The 24,155-nt window shown below is 46.7% G+C and overlaps 1 protein-coding gene across 1 annotated transcript in view; it reads left to right on the top strand.

The window, feature by feature from the left end:
• The window catches only part of LOC137528203 (cytochrome P450 2G1-like), a 51,646-nt gene that overhangs the window by 9,638 nt on the left and 17,853 nt on the right, over positions 1 to 24,155 (top strand). Inside the window, exons 2-4 of the mRNA XM_068249464.1 lie at positions 10,751 to 10,913; positions 12,922 to 13,071; positions 23,586 to 23,743. Coding sequence (XP_068105565.1) covers positions 10,751 to 10,913; positions 12,922 to 13,071; positions 23,586 to 23,743 — 471 coding nt within the window. The remainder of the gene's footprint in view (positions 1 to 10,750; positions 10,914 to 12,921; positions 13,072 to 23,585; positions 23,744 to 24,155) is intronic.

Raw genomic sequence — 24,155 nt, 5'->3', positions numbered from 1 at the left:
TCGCATGAGGTTTGGGTATGCGAATTTTCATGCGAATTTGCATAGAAACAATGGAAAAGCACACCAGCACTGCCATGGTTAAATTCGCATACATCGTCATCCATGCGAATTCGCATAGACCCGCATGCGAAATGCGCATCCGCATGCAATTTTTTACCGCAGCGATTCGCACCGCACAAGCGGAAATGCAGCCTGAGGCCAAGCTGCAGGGCCGCACGACACAGCACACAAGTGATTCCCCCCCCCCCCCTTTTCTCCCCACCAACAGAGTTCTCTGTTGGTGGGGTCTGATCACCCCCCAGGTGTTTGATTTGTGTATTTATAAAAATTGATGTGTTGTTTTTTTTTATTAAAAATCCTTTTTTTTTTTTAAATTTACATTCCCTCCCCCATCCAGCCTATTACAGCTTCAGCCTATCACAGCAGACCGCTCCTGTGTCCCACAGGGGGACAGCCGTGACACACGGCTGTCCCCAGTACAGCGCTGCTGTAGATCGCAGCGCTGTACAGGTAAATAGACGGTGATATCGCAGTCTAACAGTCTTCCGAGCGGCGATTGCCGCTCGGAGACTGAAGGCGGAGCTCTGCTCCGCCCACTAAACAGAAGATGCGCGTGCAGGCTGCGCGCGATCTCCTGCAAAACAGACCCCAAAGACTTAACGCCGATCGGCGTTAGGCGGCCCTGGGGCTGCCACCGTGGCCACGCCCATCGGCGTGACGCGGTCGCCAAGTAGTTAAAGCCAGGAGGAGGAAGTATTGGAACGCAGTGGCTAGAGTTGGCGGCAAGGGTGAGCTAACCCACTGCCATGGCCTGCATGTGTAATGTTTCCATTTCATTCAGAATTTGGATTCTGATTTTGGCTGTCCACACTGGATTTTTTTGCACAGGAAAACTGAGAACTAATGTTAATCAGTAGGCTAGTTCACAAGTGACAGCAATGCAAATTAGGCAGACAACTCATGCAGAAAAAAGAACGCAGAAAACTTAGTGTGGATCCAGCCACATACTTCTGTGTGCACCTCCCTATTATGTGCAGTTCCTGTTCACTGCAGACCTGTCCCTACATGTACTGACCCTACATCAGTGCCTCTCTTCCCTATGAAGACCCACTTTCCTGGGCATCATCTCCCCTCTATTATGTGCAGTTTCCCACTTGCAGCCTTACTTTTGCGTTTTGAGCTTGTTTTTCCATATGCAGGAGTCTGTTTTCTATGTTCAGCAAACCTCTTTCTGTGGGCACAAAAAAGTACAGTTTGAAACTGTGCACACAGGGGCGTAGCAATAGGGAGTGCAGAAGTAGCGACCGCATTGGGGCCCTTGGACCAGATGGGCCCCATAAAGCCCTCCCTCAACTGTAGTATTAGCTCTCTATTGGGCCTGTGCTCATAATAATCACTTCTATAGATACTTTGTATGATAGTTATCAATAAAAAACTGTTCCCCATCCCTTTCTTGCATCTCTGACACTTTAGTTGCCATTGGCAAGTTTTGGTGTACTGTATCAGTTGTTATGTATAGAGTGCTTGGGGGGCTCCATTGTAAAACTTGCTTCGGGGCCCACAGCTCCTTAGCTACGCCACTGTGTGCACACCATACGGTACACAGCGATGAATCAGGTAGGGTGCTCAGACGGATGACGGTGTACAATTCCACCGTGCTTCAACAAATCAACTCACTAATTGTCAGCGCATCAAAATTTTGCAAAACGGTTTTACTAATAGTCAAGGTGAGAATTGCTGTGCTTGTTACGCGGCTTCTAGCACTCTGCTGAGTTCTGAACTGTGCCGTAATCTGATATTGGCACATCTTCGTTGTCCTTGAAAAAGGGACGCTATGAGGTCATGAAACGTTGCACTCTCATCCCGACTATGAATAAACTGTTTTTGTTTTTTATTTTTAATTTTGGTGTGTTGCCAATTAGCGAGTCACTTTTTGTGTACATCAGCCGGTTCATGGAAGGAACCTCCCCTTCCCGTATTTCATGTGCAGGAGACCTTCTTCCATTCTGTGTACCAGGGCTGGCGCTACCATAGCAGCAAGGGGGTCAATTGCCTCAGGGCCCCCAAGCGCTGCCCCCCCAGGCCTCCCCCTGACTTGTGCTCCCCAGGGCCCCTACACAATGTTGTCAGCGTAACAACTCACCGGTACTGGCGCGCTGCTTCATCTGTGCTTCCTGTCTTCATCCTCACTGGCTGCCTCTTTTCCATGACCCATTGCATGTCATTACACAATAACATTATTCATATTAGTCATATGAGAAGCGCTCAAAAACAGTCCTCAAATCCTGAAATCAGTAGTTCATCACAGTTAGGGTCTCCCCCCTTATATGCCCGACTCACCAGATCCTCTGGCCAATCTGGGCCCGTCTGCGCATCAGGGATGTAGGCCACCCCTTCGCCTCTCTGGCACTCCGCTGGGCTTAGATCCACTCCAGAAATCCCTCTTTATCCAGATGGGTTAAGTGGCCTCCAGAGAAAAAAATACTTTCATAGCGTAAAAGTGCTTCACTAGTTTATTAAAACCGCAATAAAAACGCAATCAAAAACATATATCAACTCCACAGTCTTTCACAGTGTAACAATTGCATGCATCCTGGCGCCCAAGGGACATGCAGGCTGGCGGGTTTCCGCATATAGCGTGACAGGTATACCGTGCTGGGGGAGATACTGGCTGATGTTAGCCCTGCTCAGCACCCGCAACGATCTCACCGCCGCCTGTCCTGACTCCCGGCATTTCCAGTGCATTCGGCTAAGCTCCCGCGGGTATCCGACGTCACCGCGTCCGGCTACGTCACTGCGCTAAACGTTCCTGCTAGGCTCCGCCCGGGAGCTTAGCAGGAACGTTTAGCGCGGTGACGTAGCCGGACGGGTGCACTGGAAACGCCGGGAGTCAGGACAGGCGGCGGTGAGATCGTTGCGGGTGCTGAGCAGGGGTAACATCAGCCAGTATCTCCCCAAGCACGGTATACCTGTCACGCTATATGCGGAAACCCGCCAGCCTGCATGTCCCTTGGGCGCCAGGATGCATGCAATTGTTACACTGTGAAAGACTGTGGAGTTGATATATGTTTTTGATTGCTGTTTTATTGCGGTTTTAATAAACTAGTGAAGCACTTTTACGCTATGAAAGTATTTTTTTCTCTGGAGGCCACTTAACCCATCTGGATAAAGAGGGATTACTGGAGTGGATCTAAGCCCAGCGGAGTGCCAGAGAGGCGAAGGTGTGGCCTACATCCCTGATGCGCAGACGGGCCCAGATTGGCCAGAGGATCTGGTGAGTCGGGCATATAAGGGGGGAGACCCTAACTGTGATGAACTACTGATTTCAGGATTTGAGGACTGTTTTTGAGCGCTTCTCATATGACTAATATGACTAAAGACGCTATCTCACAATAGTAGAGCAGCGCTCCACCATTTTAAAAACTGGAACTGTTTAATGGCGTTTGACCAGTTTTCTTAAGGAACTTTTAAAACAAATTTGAGAATTGTATTGCACGTGAGCGCTTGAAGTACTCTGTATTTTAACAATAACATTATTATTATTTATTAGATTTATATAGCGCCAACATATTACGCAGCACTGTACAATAAATAGGATTACAGACAATGATAACTGGGGTGACAGAACAATACAGGTAACAAATCATAGATACAACAATACAGGTAATAGCAATAAGATACACAACACAATGCAGACAGTAGTACATACCAGATCATAAACTGGAGTGGTAGTGGTAAAAATGACCAGTTTCAAATTCTGGGTAAAGTGCACACAGTCAAGTAAGATACACAAGGGGAGAGGACCCTGCCAAAGGCTTACAATCTAGAGGGAGGGGTTGGTGACACGAAGGAGGGGGTGCATCAAGAAGTTATTGGCAAAAAGGATTAGGGCAGTGTTGAGTTGATGTAGGCCTCCTTGAAGAAGTGAGTTTTTAGTGCTTTTTTTGAAGGTGTTGAAGGTGGGAGCGAGCCTGACAGGCAGTGGGAGAGAGTTCCACAGGATGGGGGCAGCTCTAGTGAAGTCCTGCAGTCGTGCATGGGAGTGTGAGATGCGTGGGGTGGTTAAGAGGAGGTCGTTGGAGGAGCGAAGTGGACGGCCAGGTGTATATCTGCTGACCAGGTCAGAGATGTAGGTTGGGCAGGACTTGTGCCGGGTCACTGAGAATAGGCTCCTGTGTAAGGCTGAAGATGAGAGTGCATGAACTGGAGCAGGCTGATTTGCTATACTGACAAAAACAGAGCAGGGAGCAAAGTAAAGTAGAGGTGGGGTATCAGGGGGGAGTAGGGGCAGCAGCCGGCCCAGGGGCCCTGTGGGTAACTATGCTGCAGGGGGGCAGGGCCGGCCCTAGACTTTTTGCCGCCTGAGGCAAAATTAGAAAAAAAATCGCTCCCCCCCCCGTGGGTGGGGGGGGGGGGGGGTGGTGGTGCCGCCGAGCTGGAGGGGTAGCTAGCAGAAAGGGGGTATTGGGCCTAGCGGCGGGGAGGGGGGTCGGACCCGACCCCCCCTCCCTCGCCTGGGTCCCCCGATCTGCGCTCCTTCTCCAGCGTAAAGTACCAGCCAACCTGCATATGAGAAGAGGCAACGGGCGGGGGAATCACTCACCTTCCGCGTTCCATCGTGCGCTCCACCGACGTCACTTCCTGCAAGGCCGTCCACTTACAATACAGTGGGCGGCGTTGCCGGAAGTGACGTCAGTGGAGCACGCGATGGAACGCGGAAGGTGAGTGATTCCCCCGCCCGTTGCCTCTTCTCATATGCACGCTGGCTGGTACTTTACGCTGGAGGAGGAGCGCAGATCGGGGGACCCAGGCGAGGGAGGGGGGGGGTCCGACCCCCCTCCCCGCCGCTAGGCCCAATACCCCCTTTCTGCCCGCTACCCCTCCAGCTCGGCGGGCGGCCCCAGCGTCCATGGACGGGCGGGTGCCGCCCCCCCAGATCTGCCGCCTGAGGCAAATGTTTCACCCCGCCTCATGAGCGGGCCGGCCCTGCAGGGGGGTTGTGTTCAGGCCACCAAGGTTAATCTTGTCCCATTGTGGCTTGAACCAACCTTGCTGTGTACAGCAGCCCCTCTCCTCCATGTGCATATAAAGCCCTTCTAGGGCAGCATCTCCTCTTTCCCAGGTGCAGCCCTGCATGCTCCACCTCCCTCTTCTATTTCCAGCCAGGTTTTCCATGTGCAGCAGTTTACCTTTACCTTGTTAAACCCCCCCTTCAACTCATACCCACATCTACACACACCCCACACACACCTTTCACCTCTGGGCAACAGCTCTTTGCGGAAATGCAGCCCTGCTCTTCAGTACAAATGCACACCATCATTTCACTCCATTGACTTTAACTTCCTGTACCTGATGCCCCCAGGTGATAAGAACAGGTTTGTCTAAGAATGAACTAAAAAAAACAACAATTACAGGTCTAAAAATAGACTTCAAGCAATACAGACTGCCAAATATAGACTCACATGCCCAATATATCTGTTTTCTGATGCATAATATATAACCCAATGATAAAGAAAGTCCTAGTCAATTCCGAGTCATGTGACAGAAGGCACAGCAGTATTTATTACCTAGGTGCATCCATACATCATCAACTCTGTAGTTGTTGGAATTATTCCCGCTGATAAAGCAAGGGCTTATCTTTACTGTCATAATAAAGCGCCTACACACAGCTAACTGCAAGCTTCGCTATTCATTATCTAATACGGCCATGTATATTGAAGGTGGCTTACTGGTCCAGAGAGGTGGCAAGTCAACTTATATAACTGACTGCAGGGGGCAGCACCCTTACTGATCTGCTGGAACATTTTACAATGTCCTAATTTGAACTGGGTGCGGAAGCAGCATGCTAAGTAAGAGAGAAGTGTGTCAATGGGTCAGTCATACGGTGACATGTTAACAGGTTGACTTGAGCGACATGGGCAAAGAATACCTTTAAATCAGGGGTCCCCAAACTTTTTCGATCAAGGGCGGCGTCAATATACTCCAGACTGCTGAGGGGCTGGAACATACATAAAATGATACTGAAAAACATTACATTGAATCTAGGTGTTGATTCCCTCCAATCATGCCCGGAGGAGACCTCCCAGCAGCAGCCATTCAGACATGCGGCGCCTGAAGAACATCTTTGTGCACCAGACAGTGATGCATACTCAGGTGACAACCTGCCGCCTAGTTGGACAGCAGTGTCACCGGATGCAGTATTTGATTGGAAGCCATCAAATGACTGCTCACTGGCTTCTACAGTATGTGGATGGGTGGTGCCAGCACTGCACCACATCTATAAATTATACATTTTGTGTTTTGGGGGGGGGGGGGGGGGGCAGTGAAAAAGCCTCGGCAGGCCACATTCGGCCTGTGGGCCGTAGTTTGAGGACCACTGCCTTAAATAACAATACTTAAAGCGGACCCAAACCAAACATTTTTTTAATTCAAAATATTTAGTTGCACCACTCTGACACATACAAAGATAAATAAACACTCCTTAATGCCTATGAGCATTTCAGTGACTGCTTTTCACCCTCCTCTTTGCATAACTAGGGTTATACAGGTGGCAGCCATTAGCAATTCTTCTTTTGCCGGACACCACCTACTCCACCAGTTTGCCAGATTATTTGCTGGCAATATGAAAGGAAGGGAGGGGTTCCTCCAATAAATGTAAAATATTTTATATTTGTCATCATGCAGCTGAAAAAAGGCTGCTATTTATTATCATAATTTAGAAAATAGATTTTATTTCTGAAATCTTGTATTTTTAGTTTGGGTCCACTTTAACACGTACATGACGAGAACCCAAACGTTAGAACGGGGATACTCACAAAATTAGGTTGCAATGAGTGGCACCCAACCAATATACAGGTAGGTCCAAAAGGCCTCTTTCACAGTGGGACGTTGCGTTTGAGAGTCGCAGAACGTGCCCCTAACGCAGCGCATGTAGGTTATGAAATTGGACGTTATTTTGCACTGTGTTATGTGTCCCTTGGTGCTCCGTTTTCGTTGCATACTGATGGAACAAAACGGCGCATGTGTTACATTAAAAAAAATTACTGAGCATGTGCAACACAAATAACGCAGCAGATTCATTGCTAAACGCACAGCATGCAGCACTCACTAAATATTGCTACACGTTACACACAATGCAATGTGTGCACTGTGAATGTCGCACAGACTTTGTATTGCTGTGCGTTAGTTTGCGTTATAATTTTTTATAACGTGCGACTTTAACGTCCCAATGAGAAAGAAGCCTGAATGTTTTGACAGAGAACACTTTTGTCTAACTTTGGTTCTGTGCATTACCTCAATGAATTTTAAATGGCTCAAATGCAGTTGAAATGCAGACTTCCAGCTCTAATTCAGTCGGGTGAACAAAATGATTGCAAAAAAATGTGAGGCAATTAAAGACTTTTTTTTTTAACACAATCCCTACAGTTCGGAGGCTTAAACGTAATTGGACAATTAATTAACTGGAAATAAAATGTTCTAATGTCCTATATTTCTAATACTTGGTTGAAAACAGTCTTGAACTCATGGACATCACCATATGCTGGGTTTCCTCCTTTTGCCTCCACTGTTTTATCGATAATGTGGTGTGCTTAGGATAATGAGCTGTTCCACACCTTTTACATACTTTTTTCTTGCCATCATTCTGGTAGAGGTTGAACTTGGTTTCATCTGGTTTCAAAGAATGTTTTTCCTAACTAGCTTTTTGAAGAATTATTATTATGTTAGTATTTATATAGCTACAATCTTCCACAGAGCTGTAGAAAGTATATACAGTAGTCTTGTCACTTAACTGTCCCTGGGAGGACTCACAATCTAATCTCTACCATGTGTCATGAGAGGGATTAGAATGTGTACCCTCCCTGTACCCGTGTGGAGAATATCCATCTTTGCTGTACTTTGGTTGCTCTCTCTCAGAAAATCACAGGACAGAATCTGCCAACTAAAAGCGGCCAGCTGATGGTTGCTCTCCAGTGGAGGGTAAAAAGGGGAAGAGGCGCCCAGGATAATAAAATATATTAAACTCCTTAAAATAGCTGCCCATGACAGACCCCAGTAAAAGACAAACACAACACTGTGGTATAGTGGTTAGCGCCCTTGCCTTGCAGCACTGGGTCCCCGGTTCAAATCCCAGCCAGGTCAACATCTGCAAGGAGTTTGTATGTTCTACCCATGTCTGCGTGGGTTTCCTCCCACATCCTAAAAAACATACAGATAAGTTAATTGGCTTCCCCCTAAATTGGCCCTAGACTGCGATACATACGTAAACATATGACTATAGTAGGGATTAGATTGTTCACTATTATTGTACTATTTCACTTCATTTACCATTACTGAGAGGTTCTACTATTGCTGTTTGAGACAATAGCACTTTATTTGCATATTTGCACATTTTTTTCCAGATTAGCGGATACATTTATTTACCATCGGCATACATAGATGGGTGCACCTTACTTGCTGTTCCGGGATCAGCAGCAGTTCTTGACCCAGTGTCCCACCCTAATATATACTGTTATTTAAACAATTGCTGGTGGGAGACATACTATTGGAGCAATATGCTTCTGTGAATGAGAACATAGGAGCTCAGCAGGATTTATTGATATATTATTATTATTATAGATTGTTCTCATTTATTGAACAACCATGGGCCTGGGGGATCATTGTGTTTTTAATTGTTTTTAATCATGTGTTGTTAATAAAGATCATTTCCAAGGTACTGCTGTAGTTGTGGAAACTGGGTTATTTATTTAGTACTGTATATATGAGAGGGACTACTTTTTTCTGTGTTTTTTGAAGGCTTATATATTGGGTCGGTGACCCTAGTCCCTAATAGATATTTTTTCCTCATGAAGGGTTTATTGCCAGTGGATAGGACAGGGCAATATCAAGGGCTCAAGTGTGTTTTTTGTTAGTAGGGATTAGATTGTGAGCTCCTTTGAGGGACCGTTAATGACAAGACAATATACTCTGTATAGCGCTGCAGAAGATGTCTGCCCTATATAAACACTAAGGGCCCGTTTCCACTAGCGCGAATTCGCATGCAGACAACGCATGCGGATTCGCATAGGCAATACAAGTGGATGGGACTGTTTCCACTTGTCAGTTTTCATTTGCGTTTTTATGTGCAGGATTTTTCTGCACGGTAGACCCTGCAGAATTCGCCTGCGTGTGGAATGCAGGCGATTCGCAGGTAATGTATTTAATAGGGAAATCGCATGCGATTTTTGCAGCGATTTCGCGTGCGATTTCGCATTGAAAGTAATGTAAATTGACACAGGCAGTGACATGGTTAAAATCGCATATACCCTGCCTATGCGAAATCGCGGCAAAAAACGCATGCGATTTTTGTCAACGGTGATATGCGGCGATTCCGCACCGCACTAGTGGAAACGGGCCCTAAATAATAATAATTCCCAGCCCCCATCCTCCATGATGGGCAGCCTCCCCATGACAGCAGACAGCCCTATCCCCACTCCCACTCCTTTTTACAGACCTCCAGTAAAGCAGCAGGCCGCTCCCCTCTCCTCCCCTGATAACTGACCCCCAGTATCCAGTAGCATCAGGCCCTTCCCCATGACTTACTTCCAATACCAATAAACAGCATACGATTCAGCGCTTTTTTAGAAACTTTCATTGTTTAATAAACCTATGCTAATGTGTGGTAATTCCTATGGGAATGTCAGACATTGCTCTAGCTACAATGTGTGATGCTCCAGTGTATTGGACAATATGTATGGAACACACCACACAAAGGGCTTGACTCACTAAGACAAATAGCATGCCTTATCAGAGTTAACATGCCTTATCAGAGTTTATACACCTTATCAGAGTAGCATAGTGAGCGCTACAAACTTATGCCTGCTAATTGGCAATGATGAGAGCTCCACTCGTCCTGCCCTGAGCCCCAGCGGGTCCAATCACTTTAACGGACATTATCCCCGCACTTTGATTGGCCCAAAAGGCTGCCTGTCACTTGACAGGAAACTTGACAGGCAGCCTATAGGGCTAATCAAAGTGCGGGGATAATGTCCTTTAACCTCCCTGGCGGTAACCCCGACCTACACTCGGGGTAGCCGCCGCAGAGGATTACATGGCCCTGGGAGGTTGTTGTAAACCTTGTAGCTAGCACTATGCTAGCTACCTGTGTCCCCCACGTCCCTCCGCTCTACTCCGTTCCTCCCGATCGCCGCCGTTATACGTACCACCCCCCGGCCCGCGATAGCGCAGCCTGTCCAATCACCTCCAGGTTTTGTTATGGGGAGGATCGGGACTGCGCATGACGTCAGACGTCATGTCCGATCATCGCCATAGTGACGACTGAAGCTGATTGGAGAGGCTGCGGTTCTCGCGGGATCACGGCTGGGTAAATATAAGCACCGTCGATCAGGGGGATCAGAGAGGTGCGGGGGGACTTGGGGGACACAGGTAGCTAGCTAACTAGTGCTAACTACAAGATTTACAACAAGTTTTATTCAAAAAATTACTCCTGCGGACACAACCACCGAAACTGCGTACAACCAGGGAGGTTAAAGCGATTGTAACCGCAGGGGCTCAGAGCAGAACCAGTGGAGCTCTCGTCATTGCCAATTAGCAGGCATACGTTCATAGCGTTTTTTATGCTACTCTGATAAGGTATGCTATTTGTCTTAGTGAATCAAGCCCAAAGTGTGTAAAAGGCCTTTCTCATCCCCATAATCTCATAAGATGATACAAAGAGCAACAGCAATGTGTGTAATCCGTGTCTGTCTTCCAGCTCAGTAAGAAGTATGGACCGGTGTACACGCTGTACATAGGGGCCCAGCCTGCCGTGGTGCTGTGTGGACACAAGGCAGTGAAGGAAGCTCTGGTGGACCAAGGGGAGAAGTTCAGTGGCCGAGCAGAGGTCCCCATTGTAGATCTCACCAGCAAGGGATATGGTCAGTTCCGTTCCTTTACGATCTATTGCTGTGTTGCGTATTGTTCTAATTATTAATAAGCAGCAGCTATTATTAATTATAGCAGCAGCTATTATAGCAGCAGTGGCCAGGTTAAAATCTCATTACCAGAAACAGCTCATTACCAGAAACTGCTTTCATTTTACCCTGACACTTTAACCACTTGATGACCCACCCTTTACCCCCCCTTAAGGACCAGCGCTGTTTTGAGTGATCTGTGCTGGGTGGGCTCTGCAGCCCCTAGCACAGATCAGGGTGCAGGCAGAGCGACCAGATCGCCCCCCTTTTTTCCCCCCTATGGGGATGATGTGCAGGGGGGGTCTGATCTCTCCTGCCTGCCTGGGTGTTGCGGGGGGGGCACCTCAAAGCCCCCCTCCGCGGCGAAATCCTCCCCCTCCCTCTCCTACCTGCTCCCCCCCGGTGATCGAGGCTGCACAGGACGCTATCCGTCCTGTGCAGCCAGTGACGGGACGTCCCCTGTCACATGGCGGCGATCCCCGGCCGCTGATTGGCCGGGGATCGCCGATCTGCCTTACGGCGCTGCTGCGCAGCAGCGCCGTACAATGTAAACAAAGCGGATTATTTCCGCTTGTGTTTACATTTAGCCTGAGAGCCGCCATCGGCGGCCCGCAGGCTATTCACGGAGCCCCCCGCCGTGATTTGACAGGAAGCAGCCGCTCGCGCGAGCGGCTGCTTCCTAATTAATCAGCCTGCAGCTGGCGACGCAGTACTGCGTCGCCGTCGCTGGTCCTGCAGCTGCCACTTTGCCGACGCACGGTATAAGCGTGCGGTCGGCAAGTGGTTAATCATCCAGTTGCTGTTCTGGAGTCTGGCTGTGTGCTAGTGCCTGACACAATGGGCTTGATTCACTAAGACAAATCGCATGCCTTATCAAAGTTAGCACGCCTTATCAGAGTAGCATAGCAAACTTGCGCCTGCTAATTGGCAATGACGAGCGCTCCACTTGTCCTGCCCTGAGCCCCTGCGGGTTCGTAGCGCTCGCTATGCTACTCTGATAAGGCGTGTTAACTTTGATGAGGTGTGCTATTTGTCTTAGTGAATCAAGCCCTATGTTCCATTTTGACGTAGATGGCCTCTTTCATCCCTCTTGCAAACCATTTTTTTTCCTAAGTCCAAAATGTGCTCTTCCTAATCCTACCTTCCTCCTTTTTCTTGATTTAGACTGCAGAGCCCTAACCTACAGAGTTAGGCCACTTGTGTTGTTGGGCAATGCACTCACCAAGACAGGCATGTCCAAAGTCTAGCCCGGAGGCCAAATGCGGACCACCAAGCCCTTTCTGGTGACCCCTAAAGCTCTCTACAGCTGTTAATTCCATGCAGCCCATAGGCCGTAGCTGAGGTGCCACATGCAGGGGAAATTTTGTATTGCCACTCTGACACCCATTTAGTCACCTGTAGGTTATCAGCCACCACTGTAGCAGTAGCAGCCACTGATTAGCAGCTGCCGCTATGCCAGCACCTGTCCCATCCACTAGTTAGCAGCTGCCACTGTGCCAGTAGCACTATGCCTGCATATTGAAAGGAATATGCTAACTGCATTTTGGGTTATTTCCTTGGAAAAAAAACATTATTTTACAAAATTTCACCGACATAGTGTACCAAACGACAATCAGCAAAATTGTGTTTATTTCAGGTAGTTCAGCCCCCTAGCACTCCCAAGAATTTCGATATGGCCCGTCGCCTAAAACGTTTGGACTCTCCTTCACTAAGGGGTTACTTGTTCCCCATAGCATACAAATGTTTGCCCTCCTCTATGCACTGCACATTCATCAAGTTGTTTGTGTTTAGTTGGCGGATCTGTAGGAGGTAGCAGTTTCTGTCACAGTGTGATGTTGCTGAGCTTAAAATCCCCTCTAAGACATTCAATGTATAATGAATAATCAAATGTCTTCTGGAACAGAAAATAGGGTTCCAGCTACTGTATTTTTTCCCTTTGTATAACTTTATTGCTATGCTTTCTTCGTGCCAGGAATCGCCTTTAGCAATGGTGAACGCTGGAAGGAGCTCAGGAGGTTTTCTTTGACCACCTTGCGGAACTTTGGAATGGGTAAAAGGAGCCTTGAAGAACGCATTCAAGAAGAGGTCCAGCATCTCCTGAAGACATTCCAAGAAATAAAAGGTGGGCAGATGTGGTGTTACATGAGTTAAGCAGAAGAACGTGCGTAAATTCTTACCGCCCAATGAGCAGAGCAGAATGCAATACGCTATGTTCAATGCAATATGCTCTACTCATAGTGCATAACGCATGTAATTCTGCTTACCACAGTTTAGTGCTTAAACCCCAAAATCTCAGTTTCTGAAAGGTAGATTAAAGGAACTCTGAATATGGAAGGCTGGTTGTCCACCTAATGTTAGCGGTGCAGCCTTCATATGACCCTGCTTCACGGTGTGGCGACAGGGTCACATGGCTAACGCGGCCCCCCTTCCCCCAGCTAGTGATGTTCTCCCTGCTGGACAGAAAGTACGTCAGTGGGATTCCTGTCGGTGCATGCATATGCCCCGTGTTGCACCTAGTGTTGGGCGAACAGTGTTCGCCACTGTTCGGGTTCTGCAGAACATCACCCTGTTCGGGTGATGTTCGGGTTCGGCCGAACACCTGATGGTGTTCGGCCATATGGCCGAACTAAGAGCGCATGGCCGAACGTTACCCGAACGTTCGGCTAGCGCTGTGATTGGCCGAACGGGTCACGTGTAGTGTTGGGCGAACATCTAGATGTTCGGGTTCGGGCCGAACATGGCCGCGATGTTCGGGTGTTCGACCCGAACTCCGAACATAATGGAAGTCAATGGGGACCCGAACTTTCGTGCTTTGTAAAGCTTCCTTACATGCTACATACCCCAAATTTGCAGGGTATGTGCACCTTGGGAGTGGGTACAAGAGAAAAAAAAATTAGCAAAAAGAGCTTATCGTTTTTGAGAAAATCGATTTTAAAGTTTCAAAGGGAAAACTGTCTTTTAAATGCGGGAAATGTCTGTTTTCTTTGCACAGGTAACATGCTTTTTGTCGGCATGCAGTCATAAATGTAATACATATAAGAGGTTCCAGGAAAAGGGACCGGTAACGCTAACCCAGCAGCAGCACACGTGATGGAACAGGAGGAGGGTGGCGCAGGAGGAGAAGGCCACGCTTTGAGACACAACAACCCAGGCCTTGCATGAGGACAAGAAGCGTGTGGATAGCAATTTGCGTTTTGTCGCCATGCAGTCATAAATTTAATACAGATGAGAGGTTCAATAAACAGGGACCGGAAACGCTAACCCATCACAGATGTTCATTGTTCATGTTACTTGGTTGGGGTCCGGGAGTGTTGCGTAGTTGTTTCCAATCCAGGATTGATTCATTTTAATTTGAGTCAGACGGTCTGCATTTTCTGTGGAGAGGCGGATACGCCGATCTGTGACGATGCCTCCGGCAGCACTAAAACAGCGTTCCGACATAACGCTGGCTGCCGGGCAAGCCAGCACCTCTATTGCGTACATTGCCAGTTTGTGCCAGGTGTCTAGCTTCGATACCCAATAGTTGAAGGGTGCAGATGGATTGTTCAACACAGCTATGCCATCTGACATGTAGTCCTTGACCATCTTCTCCAGGCGATCGGTGTTGGAGGTGGATCTGCACGCTTGCTGTTCTGTGTGCTGCTGCATGGGTGTCAGAAAATGTTCCCACTCCAAGGACACTCCCGATACCATTCCCTTTTGGGCACTAGCTGCGGCTTGTGTTGTTTGCTGCCCTCCTGGTCGTCCTGGGTTTGCGGAAGTCAGTCTGTCGGCGTACAACTAGCTAGAGGAGGGGGAGGATGTCAATCTCCTCTTTAAAGTCTCCACAAGGGCCTGCTGGTATTCTTCCATTTTGACCTGTCGGACTCTTTCTTCAAGCAGTTTTGGAACATTGTGTTTGTACCGTGGATCCAGAAGGGTATAAACCCAGTAATTGGTGTTGTTCAGAATGCGCACAATGCGTGGGTCGCGTTCAATGCAGTCCTAGGCCGAAGAGGTCATAGCCTAGGGTCACAAAAACCTGTTTATTTGGGCTATTTCAATGGTAGTGATGGTGACGTACATAAATCTCAGCCATGGCCGTTAGCAACGTCTGAATCTCACGAAATGTCTCATGCAGGTAGAAGACATATTGTTAGACTTGGATTCCAAAGATGGGGTCCCTACATCTCTGCAAACCAGAGTTACAGGGGTCCAAAATTGGTAAAATCCCCCATAGACTTTCATTGCCTCCCTATTTCACTTTCCAAAATCTCACATCTTTTCAAAGGGCAATGGCTCAGCAGTACCAAATTTTCTAGCATTGTAGGGACCCTTAGGGGGAACATGACTGGTGAGTTTCGGGCCCCTAGGCCAAAGAGGTCATAGCCTAGGGTCACAAAAACCTGTTTATTTGGGCTATTTCAATGGTAGTGATGGTGACGTACATAAATCTCAGCCATGGCCATTAGCAACGTCTGAATTTCACGAAATGTCTCATGCAGGTAGAAGACATATTGTTAGACTTGGATTTCAAAGATGGGGTCCCTACATCTCTGCAAACCAGAGTTACAGGGGTCCAAAATTGGTAAAATCCCCCATAGACTTTCATTGCCTCCCTATTTTACTTTCCAAAATCTCACATCTTTTCAAAGGGCAATGGCTCAGCAGTACCAAATTTTCTAGCATTGTAGGGACCCTTAGGGGGAACATGACTGGTGAGTTGCGGGCCCCTAGGCCAAAGAGGTCATAGCCTAGGGTCACAAAAACCTGTTTATTTGGGCTATTTCAATGGTAGTGATGGTGACGTACATAAATCTCAGCTATGGCCGTTAGCAAAGTCTGAATTTCACGAAATGTCTCATGCAGGTAGAAGACATATTGTTAGACTTAGATTCCAAAGATGGGGTCCCTACATCTCTGCAAACCAGAGTTACAGGGGTCCAAAATTGGTAAAATCCCCCATAGACTTTCATTGCCTCCCTATTTCACTTTCCAAAATCTCACATCTTTTTAAAGGGCAATGGCTCAGCAGTACCAAATTTTCTAGCATTGTAGGGACCCTTAGGGAGAACATGACTAGTGAGTTTCGGGCCCCTAGGCCAAAGAGGTCATAGCCTAGGGTCACAAAAACCTGTTTATTTGGGCTATTTCAATGGTAGTGATGGTGACGTACATAAATCTCAGCTATGGCCGTTAGCAACGTCTGAATTTCACGAAATGTCTCATGCAGGTAGAAGACATATTGTTAGACTTGGATTCCAAAGATGGGGTCCCTACATCTCTGCAAACCAGAGTTACAGGGGTCCAAAATTGGTAAAATCCCCCATAGACTTTCATTGCCTCCCTATTTCACTTTCCAAAATCTCACATCTTTTCAAAGGGCAATGGCTCAGCAGTACCAAATTTTCTAGCATTGTAGGGACCCTTAGGGGGAACATGACTGGTGAGTTTCGGGCCCCTAGGCCGAAGAGGTCATAGCCTAGGGTCACAAAAACCTGTTTATTTGGGCTATTTCAATGGTAGTGATGGTGACGTACATAAATCTCAGCTATGGCCTTTAGCAACGTCTGAATTTCACGAAATGTCTCATGCAGGTAGAAGACATATTGTTAGACTTGGATTCCAAAGATGGGGTCCCTACATCTCTGCAAACCAGAGTTACAGGGGTCCAAAATTGGTAAAATCCCCCATAGACTTTCATTGCCTCCCTATTTCACTTTCCAAAATCTCACATCTTTTCAAAGGGCAATGGCTCAGCAGTACCAAATTTTCTAGCATTGTAGGGACCCTTAGGGGGAACATGACTGGTGAGTTTCGGGCCCCTAGGCCAAAGAGGTCATAGCCTAGGGTCACAAAAACCTGTTTATTTGGGCTATTTCAATGGTAGTGATGGTGACGTACATAAATCTCAGCTATGGCCGTTAGCAACGTCTGAATTTCACGAAATGTCTCATGCAGGTAGAAGACATATTGTTAGACTTGGATTCCAAAGATGGGGTCCCTACATCTCTGCAAACCAGAGTGACAGGGGTCCAAAATTGGTAAAATCCCCCATAGACTTTCATTGCCTCCCTATTTCACTTTCCACAATCTCACATCTTTTCAAAGGGCATTGGCTCAGCAGTACCAAATTTTCTAGCATTGTAGGGACCCTTAGGGGGATCATGACTGGTGAGTTTTGCCACTGCTGAGCCATTGCCCTTTGAAATGGTGAGAGATTTTGGAACGGTAAATAGTAGGCCCAATGAAAGCCTATGGGGGATTTTACCAATTTTGGACCCCTGTAACTCTGGTTTGCAGAGATGTAGGGACCCCATCTTTGGAATCCAAGTCTAACAATATGTCTTCTACCTGCATGAGACATTTCGTGAAATTCAGACGTTGCTAACGGCCATAGCTGAGATTTATGTACGTCACCATCACTACCATTGAAATAGCCCAAATAAACAGGTTTTTGTGACCCTAGGCTATGACCTCTTTGGCCTAGGGGCCCGAAACTCACCAGTCATGTTCCCCCTAAGGGTCCCTACAATGCTAGAAAATTTAGTACTGCTGAGCCATTGCCCTTTGAAAAGATGTGAGATTTTGGAAAGTAAAATAGGGAGGCAATGAAAGCCTATGGGGGATTTTACCAATTTTGGACCCCTGTAACTCTGGTTTGCAGAGATGTAGGGACCCCATCTTTGGAATCCAAGTCTAACAATATGTCTTCTACCTGCATGAGACATTTCGTGAAATTCAGACGTTGCTAACGGCCATAGCTGAGATTTATGTACGTCACCATCACTACCATTGAAATAGCCCAAATAAACAGGTTTTTGTGACCCTAGGCTATGACCTCTTTGGCCTAGGGGCCCGAAACTCACCAGTCATGTTCTCCCTAAGGGTCCCTACAAAGCTAGAAAATTTGGTACTGCTGAGCCATTGCCCTTTGAAAAGATGTGAGATTTTGGAAAGTGAAATAGGGAGGCAATGAAAGTCTATGGGGGATTTTACCAATTTTGGACCCCTGTAACTGGTTTGCAGAGATGTAGGGACCCCATCTTTGGAATCCAAGTCTAACAATATGTCTTCTACCTGCATGAGACATTTCGTGAAATTCAGACGTTGCTAACGGCCATAGCTGAGATATATGTACGTCACCATCACTACCATTGAAATAGCCCAAATAAACAGGTTTTTGTGACCCTAGGCTATGACCTCTTCGACCTAGGACTGCATTGAACGCGACCCACGCATTGTGCGCATTCTGGACAACACCAATTACTGGGTTTATACCCTTCTGGATCCACGGTACAAACACAATGTTCCAAAACTGCTTGAAGAAAGAGTCCGACAGGTCAAAATGGAAGAATACCAGCAGGCCCTTGTGGAGACTTTAAAGAGGAGATTGACATCCTCCCCCTCCTCTAGCCAGTTGTACGCCGACAGACTGACTTCCGCAAACCCAGGACGACCAGGAGGGCAGCAAACAACACAAGCCGCAGCTAGTGCCCAAAAGGGAATGGTATCGGCAGTGTCCTTGGAGTGGGAAAATTTTCTGACACCCATGCAGCAGCACACAGAACAGCAAGCGTGCAGATCCACCTCCAACACCGATCGCCTGGAGAAGATGGTCAAGGACTACATGTCAGATGGCATAGCTGTGTTGAACAATCCATCTGCACCCTTCAACTATTGGGTATCGAAGCTAGACACCTGGCACAAACTGGCAATGTACGCAATAGAGGTGCTGGCTTGCCCGGCAGCCAGCGTTATGTCGGAACGCTGTTTTAGTGCTGCCGGAGGCATCGTCACAGATCGGCGTATCCGCCTCTCCACAGAAAATGCAGACCGTCTGACTCAAATTAAAATGAATCAATCCTGGATTGGAAACAACTACGCAACACTCCCGGACCCCAACCAAGTAACATGAACAATGAACATCTGTGATGGGTTAGCGTTTCCGGTCCCTGTTTATTGAACCTCTCATCTGTATTTAATTTATGACTGCATGGCGACAAAACGCAAATTGCTATCCGCACGCTTCTTGTCCTCATGCAAGGCCTGGGTTGTTGTGTCTCAAAGCGTGGCCTTCTCCTCCTGCGCCACCCTCCTCCTGTTCCATCACGTGTGCTGCTGCTGGGTTAGCCTTACCGGTCCCTTTTCCTGGAACCTCTTATATGTATTACATTTATGACTGCATGCCGACAAAAAGCATGTTACCTGTGCAAAGAAAACAGACATTTCCCGCATTTAAAAGACAGTTTTCCCTTTGAAACTTTAAAATCGATTTTCTCAAAAACTATAAGCTCTTTTTGCTAATTTTTTTTTTCCTCTTGTACCCACTCCCAATGTGCACATACCCTGTAAATTTGGGGTATGTAGCATGTAAGGAGGCTTTACAAAGCACAAAAGTTCGGGTCCCCATTGACTTCCATTATGTTCGGAGTTCGGGTCGAACACCCGAACATCGCGGCCATGTTCGGCCTGTTCGGCCCGAACCCGAACATCTAGGTATTCGCCCAACACTAGTTGCACCGCGCTCCCGTTGTGCACATTTATTGCATTGCCCCTTGATTTGCATCATTACATAGTCCGTGCGGTAGGCACGTATCATGCGTTGAAGCGCTACAGACTTTGCATCGGGAATGCAGCGATTTTTGATACTTTAGGGCATTGCATGGTGTGAAGTGTGCAAGTCTCCATCGACTTGCATGGCCCTTGAGACAGGGAAGATTAACACGGTGCGACGCAGCGCACAAGTGTGCAAGGGGCCAAAAGGATGATCGGTCACTGCTGTCTAAAAAAAAATGTAATTTGTCTGTTGTGCTGACCATCTGTCCCCAATACATTCCTGACAGAATAAGTATGCACATCAGGTATTCAGAATCAGACAAGACTGAAACCCAAAGGTTAGAACAGCCAAGTTAATTTTATTTTTAAAATGTGATAGCACTGTAGCAGTCTCTGTACGCCTCTCCAGATAATATCTCGGAACTTCGTTTCCTCAACCCTCCACGTAAAACATTCTAAGAAAATTTTTGGTGTTCAAAAAATAATTCAAGGGGAAGGCATTTGCACTGACCTATATTTCACAGTAAAGCTCATTGTGACAGGAGCCTCTCTCAGCCAAACTCTCAGCATAGATTTTACAATGTTCATGATGACCATCTCAGTAACAGCAAGTCAAGATGGGACTAATTTACATTCTTTTCTAAATCTGATAACCATTGCTCAGACTTACTGGTATCTACCACCATGGGCTTGATTCACAAAGCGGTGATAACCTACTTAGCACGTCTAAAGTCTTTAGACGTGCTAACCAGGGTGCTAAGTAGGTTAGCACCGAATTTCCGAATCAGATAATTCGGTGCTAACCTACTTAGCACCCTGGTTAGCACGTCTAAAGACTTTAGACGTGCTAAGTAGGTTAGCACCGCTTTGTGAATCAAGCCCCTTATGTTTTATAGCACAAACTTCTTTGACCCACACACAGGCTAACCAGGGCACTGTACTTTTACCTCTTTTACTAAAGGTGGCCCCTAACGGTCCAATTTCTAGCAAAAAATCGTTCAAGCGATCAGAAATTTTAATGCGATTGGTTGTAAATAATCTCCATTGGTGGACACAATTGATTATGAACGAGTGAAAAAAATGTCGGCCGAATGAATTTTCTTCGAACCAAAATTTGCATTTTCTTGTTGGTTGTGATAGATAGGAAGCAAAGATTGGTTCGTTGACGGTGTAGTGAACGATGTATTACAATATTTCACTTCTGATCAGAATTTCTGATCGCTCTAATGATTTTTTGCTAGAAATTGGATTGTTAGTGGCCAGCTTAAGCATGGCATTGTGAACATGCTCAATTCATGCGGCAGCATTCCAATGCTGGTGGAGGCCCCTTTTATACTTGCTTTGCAACTGTACATTGCATTACCCTGTTTTACTGCAGGGTAATACAACAGCAATGCAAGTCAGTGGGGCCTTTTACATTTACCGCGTCAGGCAAGAAGTGTTCATCCCGACGCAATCCCAAATGCACAGCCTGCAGCGCATTACTGGGGTAATTGAAGTCTACGGGGGTCACAGTAAGTGTAAATGCCAGGGAGGGCGCAGTGCATCGCGGCACGCATGGGCGGACCAGCAGGAATCCCAGTGACATACATAATGCCCAGCAGGGAGTATGTTACTGAGCGGGGGGGCAGCGTTATGCATATGATCCTGTAGCTGCATATGAAGGATTTGTGTGGTGTGGCGGCAGACTCCCCTGCCATGCGATCACCGCACCGGCTGAGAGTAAAACCTGCCTTAGGTCTTATAATTCACACTCGGGTCAGGCAGACCAGCCCAGCTTCTGTTTCCAAAAAGCAAAAAAAAAAAAAAAAGTAGTAGGGCATCATAATAAGACAAAGATGCTAGTCAAAAAAAAAAACTAGACCAGAGAGTAAGATATAACATGGTTAACAGAAAAATTATACATTTGGATCCTTGAATGTAATGCCTGGCCCCACCCTTGTTAAAGGATACCCAAAGTGACATGATGAGATAGACATGTGTATGTTCAGTGCCTAGCATACAAATAACTATGCTGGGTTCCTTTTTTTTCTTTCTCTGCCTGAAAGAGTTAAATATCAGGTATGTAAGTGGCTGACTCAGTCCTGACTCAGACAGGAAGTGACTACAGTGTTACCCTCACTGATAAGAAATTCCCCTTTTTACCTCTTTCTTGTTCTCAGAAGCCATTTTCTGCTAGGAAAGTGTTTTATAGTTGGAATTTCTTTTCAGTGAGGGTCACACTGTAGTCACTTCCTGTCTGAGGCAGGCTGAGTCAGCTACTTACATACCTGATATTTAACTCTTTCAAGCAGATAAAGAAAAAAAAGGAACACAGCATAGCTATTTGTGTGCTAGGCACTGTACATTCACATGTCTATCTCATCATGTCACATGTCACTTCGGGTATCCTTTAAAGTCCAAAAAGCTGTTTTTAGAGTTTTATTGATTGCTATACAATCCATGATATTAGGTTGAGTTACTAAGTTTTCTGGTTCTTCCAGTTTGTTATAAAAATACTTAAAGCACACCTCAACTGAGAGGGCTATGGAGGCTGACATTTATTACCTTTAATAGAATCCCTGGATGTCCTGCATATTCTGTGTCTAATATGCTTAGTCATAGACCCCTGAACAAGCATGCAGATGCTTGTTTGAGATGTGCAATTTATACACTACTACAGCCAGAGATCTGCAGGACTGCCAGACAACTAGTATTGTTTGAAAGGATATAAAATATGGAAGCCTCCATATCCTTCTCAGTTCTGGCATCCATTAAGATACAGGACACACCTCAGATTTTTTAGCCACCCACTGAGAGTCCCTCTGGAGGGTGAGCCAGGGATGTTGAACTCCCAAAATTATACAGAACTCTGAGTCAGGGAGTATGCCATTCAGAGTCATTGTATTGACATTTAGTGTTAGGCAAACTTGGACTGGTACTGCTTCCCAGGTCATAGTGATGGGGAAACTGCTTGCCTTTGGTACACCGGCCGACCAGCAATCCCTCAACCTAGTGTTCGAGGTTTGCAAATCCCAAATCCGACATTGGTTGGCTGCCGACACAGGCCACTTCTTCACACCCCCTTCTCCATTCTTGCCATCCTGGATTCCTGGAGCTTTGGCCAACCTGTCCACCTGTCCTCTCTTTTGGCTCCGCGCTGACTTCACTTCCCCAGACCATAGAGAGCTGGATGAGCAGGTTGGAATGGACTGCCTAAAAGTCCAAGATGGTGAACTTGTAGAAGATGCAAACCCATTTACCTTGGCAAACCACTATGTCCAGTGACCTCCACTCCTTCCCCTTACAGCGTCTCACTGAAGCTTTAGTGTAAAGTCTTGTACACACTGTAGATAATCCTCGGCCAAGACTGTAATTTTGGACCATTCTGGCTGAGGATTTAGCATGTAATGTAAACCATCCCACCACTGAGCATACCGTAACGGCGAGCGACAATCTTTTCTTCCTCATGTTGCAGTAAAATGCTTGCTCAATGCCAACTCCACCTCTCTACATAGACTAGTACATGGTTCTCGGCTACATAACATGTCTGTATATCGCTCATTCCCAGAACATTTGGCTAAAAGACGATTTACAAATCACCACAGTAATTAAGCCTGTGTACGTACCTTAATTTATCCTTGTCCATGGCAATCGGACTACAAACCTGTTTTGCTAACATCGTCTTTGGAGGTCTGAAGTTTTTAGATAAATGCAATTGATTCCTGTAGTTTGGAAGTGGGCAGTCTAGGTCTCAATGTGGCTGTTTGGCTAAGCCACAAAACTTACCTCACAGAGTACCCAGCTCCTGGTGGCCCAGAACCACTAGGAAAGGACGTTAAACTGACCAAAAAGGCTCTGTTGCTAAAAAAGCTATGCTAGATATAAATTTGCCTTCTCAAGACAGAACGTATTTGCAATTTTTTTTTTATAATGGCTTAGGTTTTAAAGACTGAATTCTAAATTAACAGGAAATTAATTGATTAAATATCCAGCAGGACTAGGTACAAAGTACTTATTGTATTATAACTTTGGTGGCTAATATGCCAATGCGTGGCTTATCCTGTGATCAGCCAACCAAAGCCTGCCGTTTTCATTTACTAATGTTTTATATTCCAGATTTCTTCACTCCAGCATTCTTGATACGTCGATCAGTGTCGAATGTCATCTGTTCGGTTATATTTGGTAAACGGTTTGAGTACACCGATCCGAAGCTGCAGACTCTACTGGACCTGGTTGCTGAGAATCTCCGACGGGTGGACAATATCTGGGTTCAGGTAAAATGAACACCACCTCATCAGGTGGGCTTGACAAAGGTTAGGTAGTTCCATTCATCCTCCCTCTCACCAATGGTCAGGAGGACAAACTAGAATATTTCCCTTTAGGGCTGGTCCAGGCGGAGATCAGAACCAGCTACACGTGTCAGCCTAGCGTCTAGTTCCAAATGCTTTCCTGCAAGCGTGCAGAAAAGCATTTGTCGGCATTTCGGCAGCGCTTCCCAGCATTCAGCATTTTTCATCCCTGTAGGGAGACATTGAAGTATGGTGGTTGACGATCCTAATCGGCTAGGCGCTGGGCAGACGATGGCTAAGATCAGGATTAAAACAAGGGGTTTGCGCAAATGATGGGAAACACTGGTAAGTGATCGTACCGACAGCTGTCCGTTCATTTGAATAAACAGCATTTAAA

The sequence above is a fragment of the Hyperolius riggenbachi genome, chromosome 8 (assembly GCF_040937935.1).
Source record: "Hyperolius riggenbachi isolate aHypRig1 chromosome 8, aHypRig1.pri, whole genome shotgun sequence".
NCBI lineage: Eukaryota > Metazoa > Chordata > Amphibia > Anura > Hyperoliidae > Hyperolius > Hyperolius riggenbachi.
Note: the sequence above shows the minus strand (reverse complement) of the source record. Positions and strands in the feature narration are given on the sequence as shown.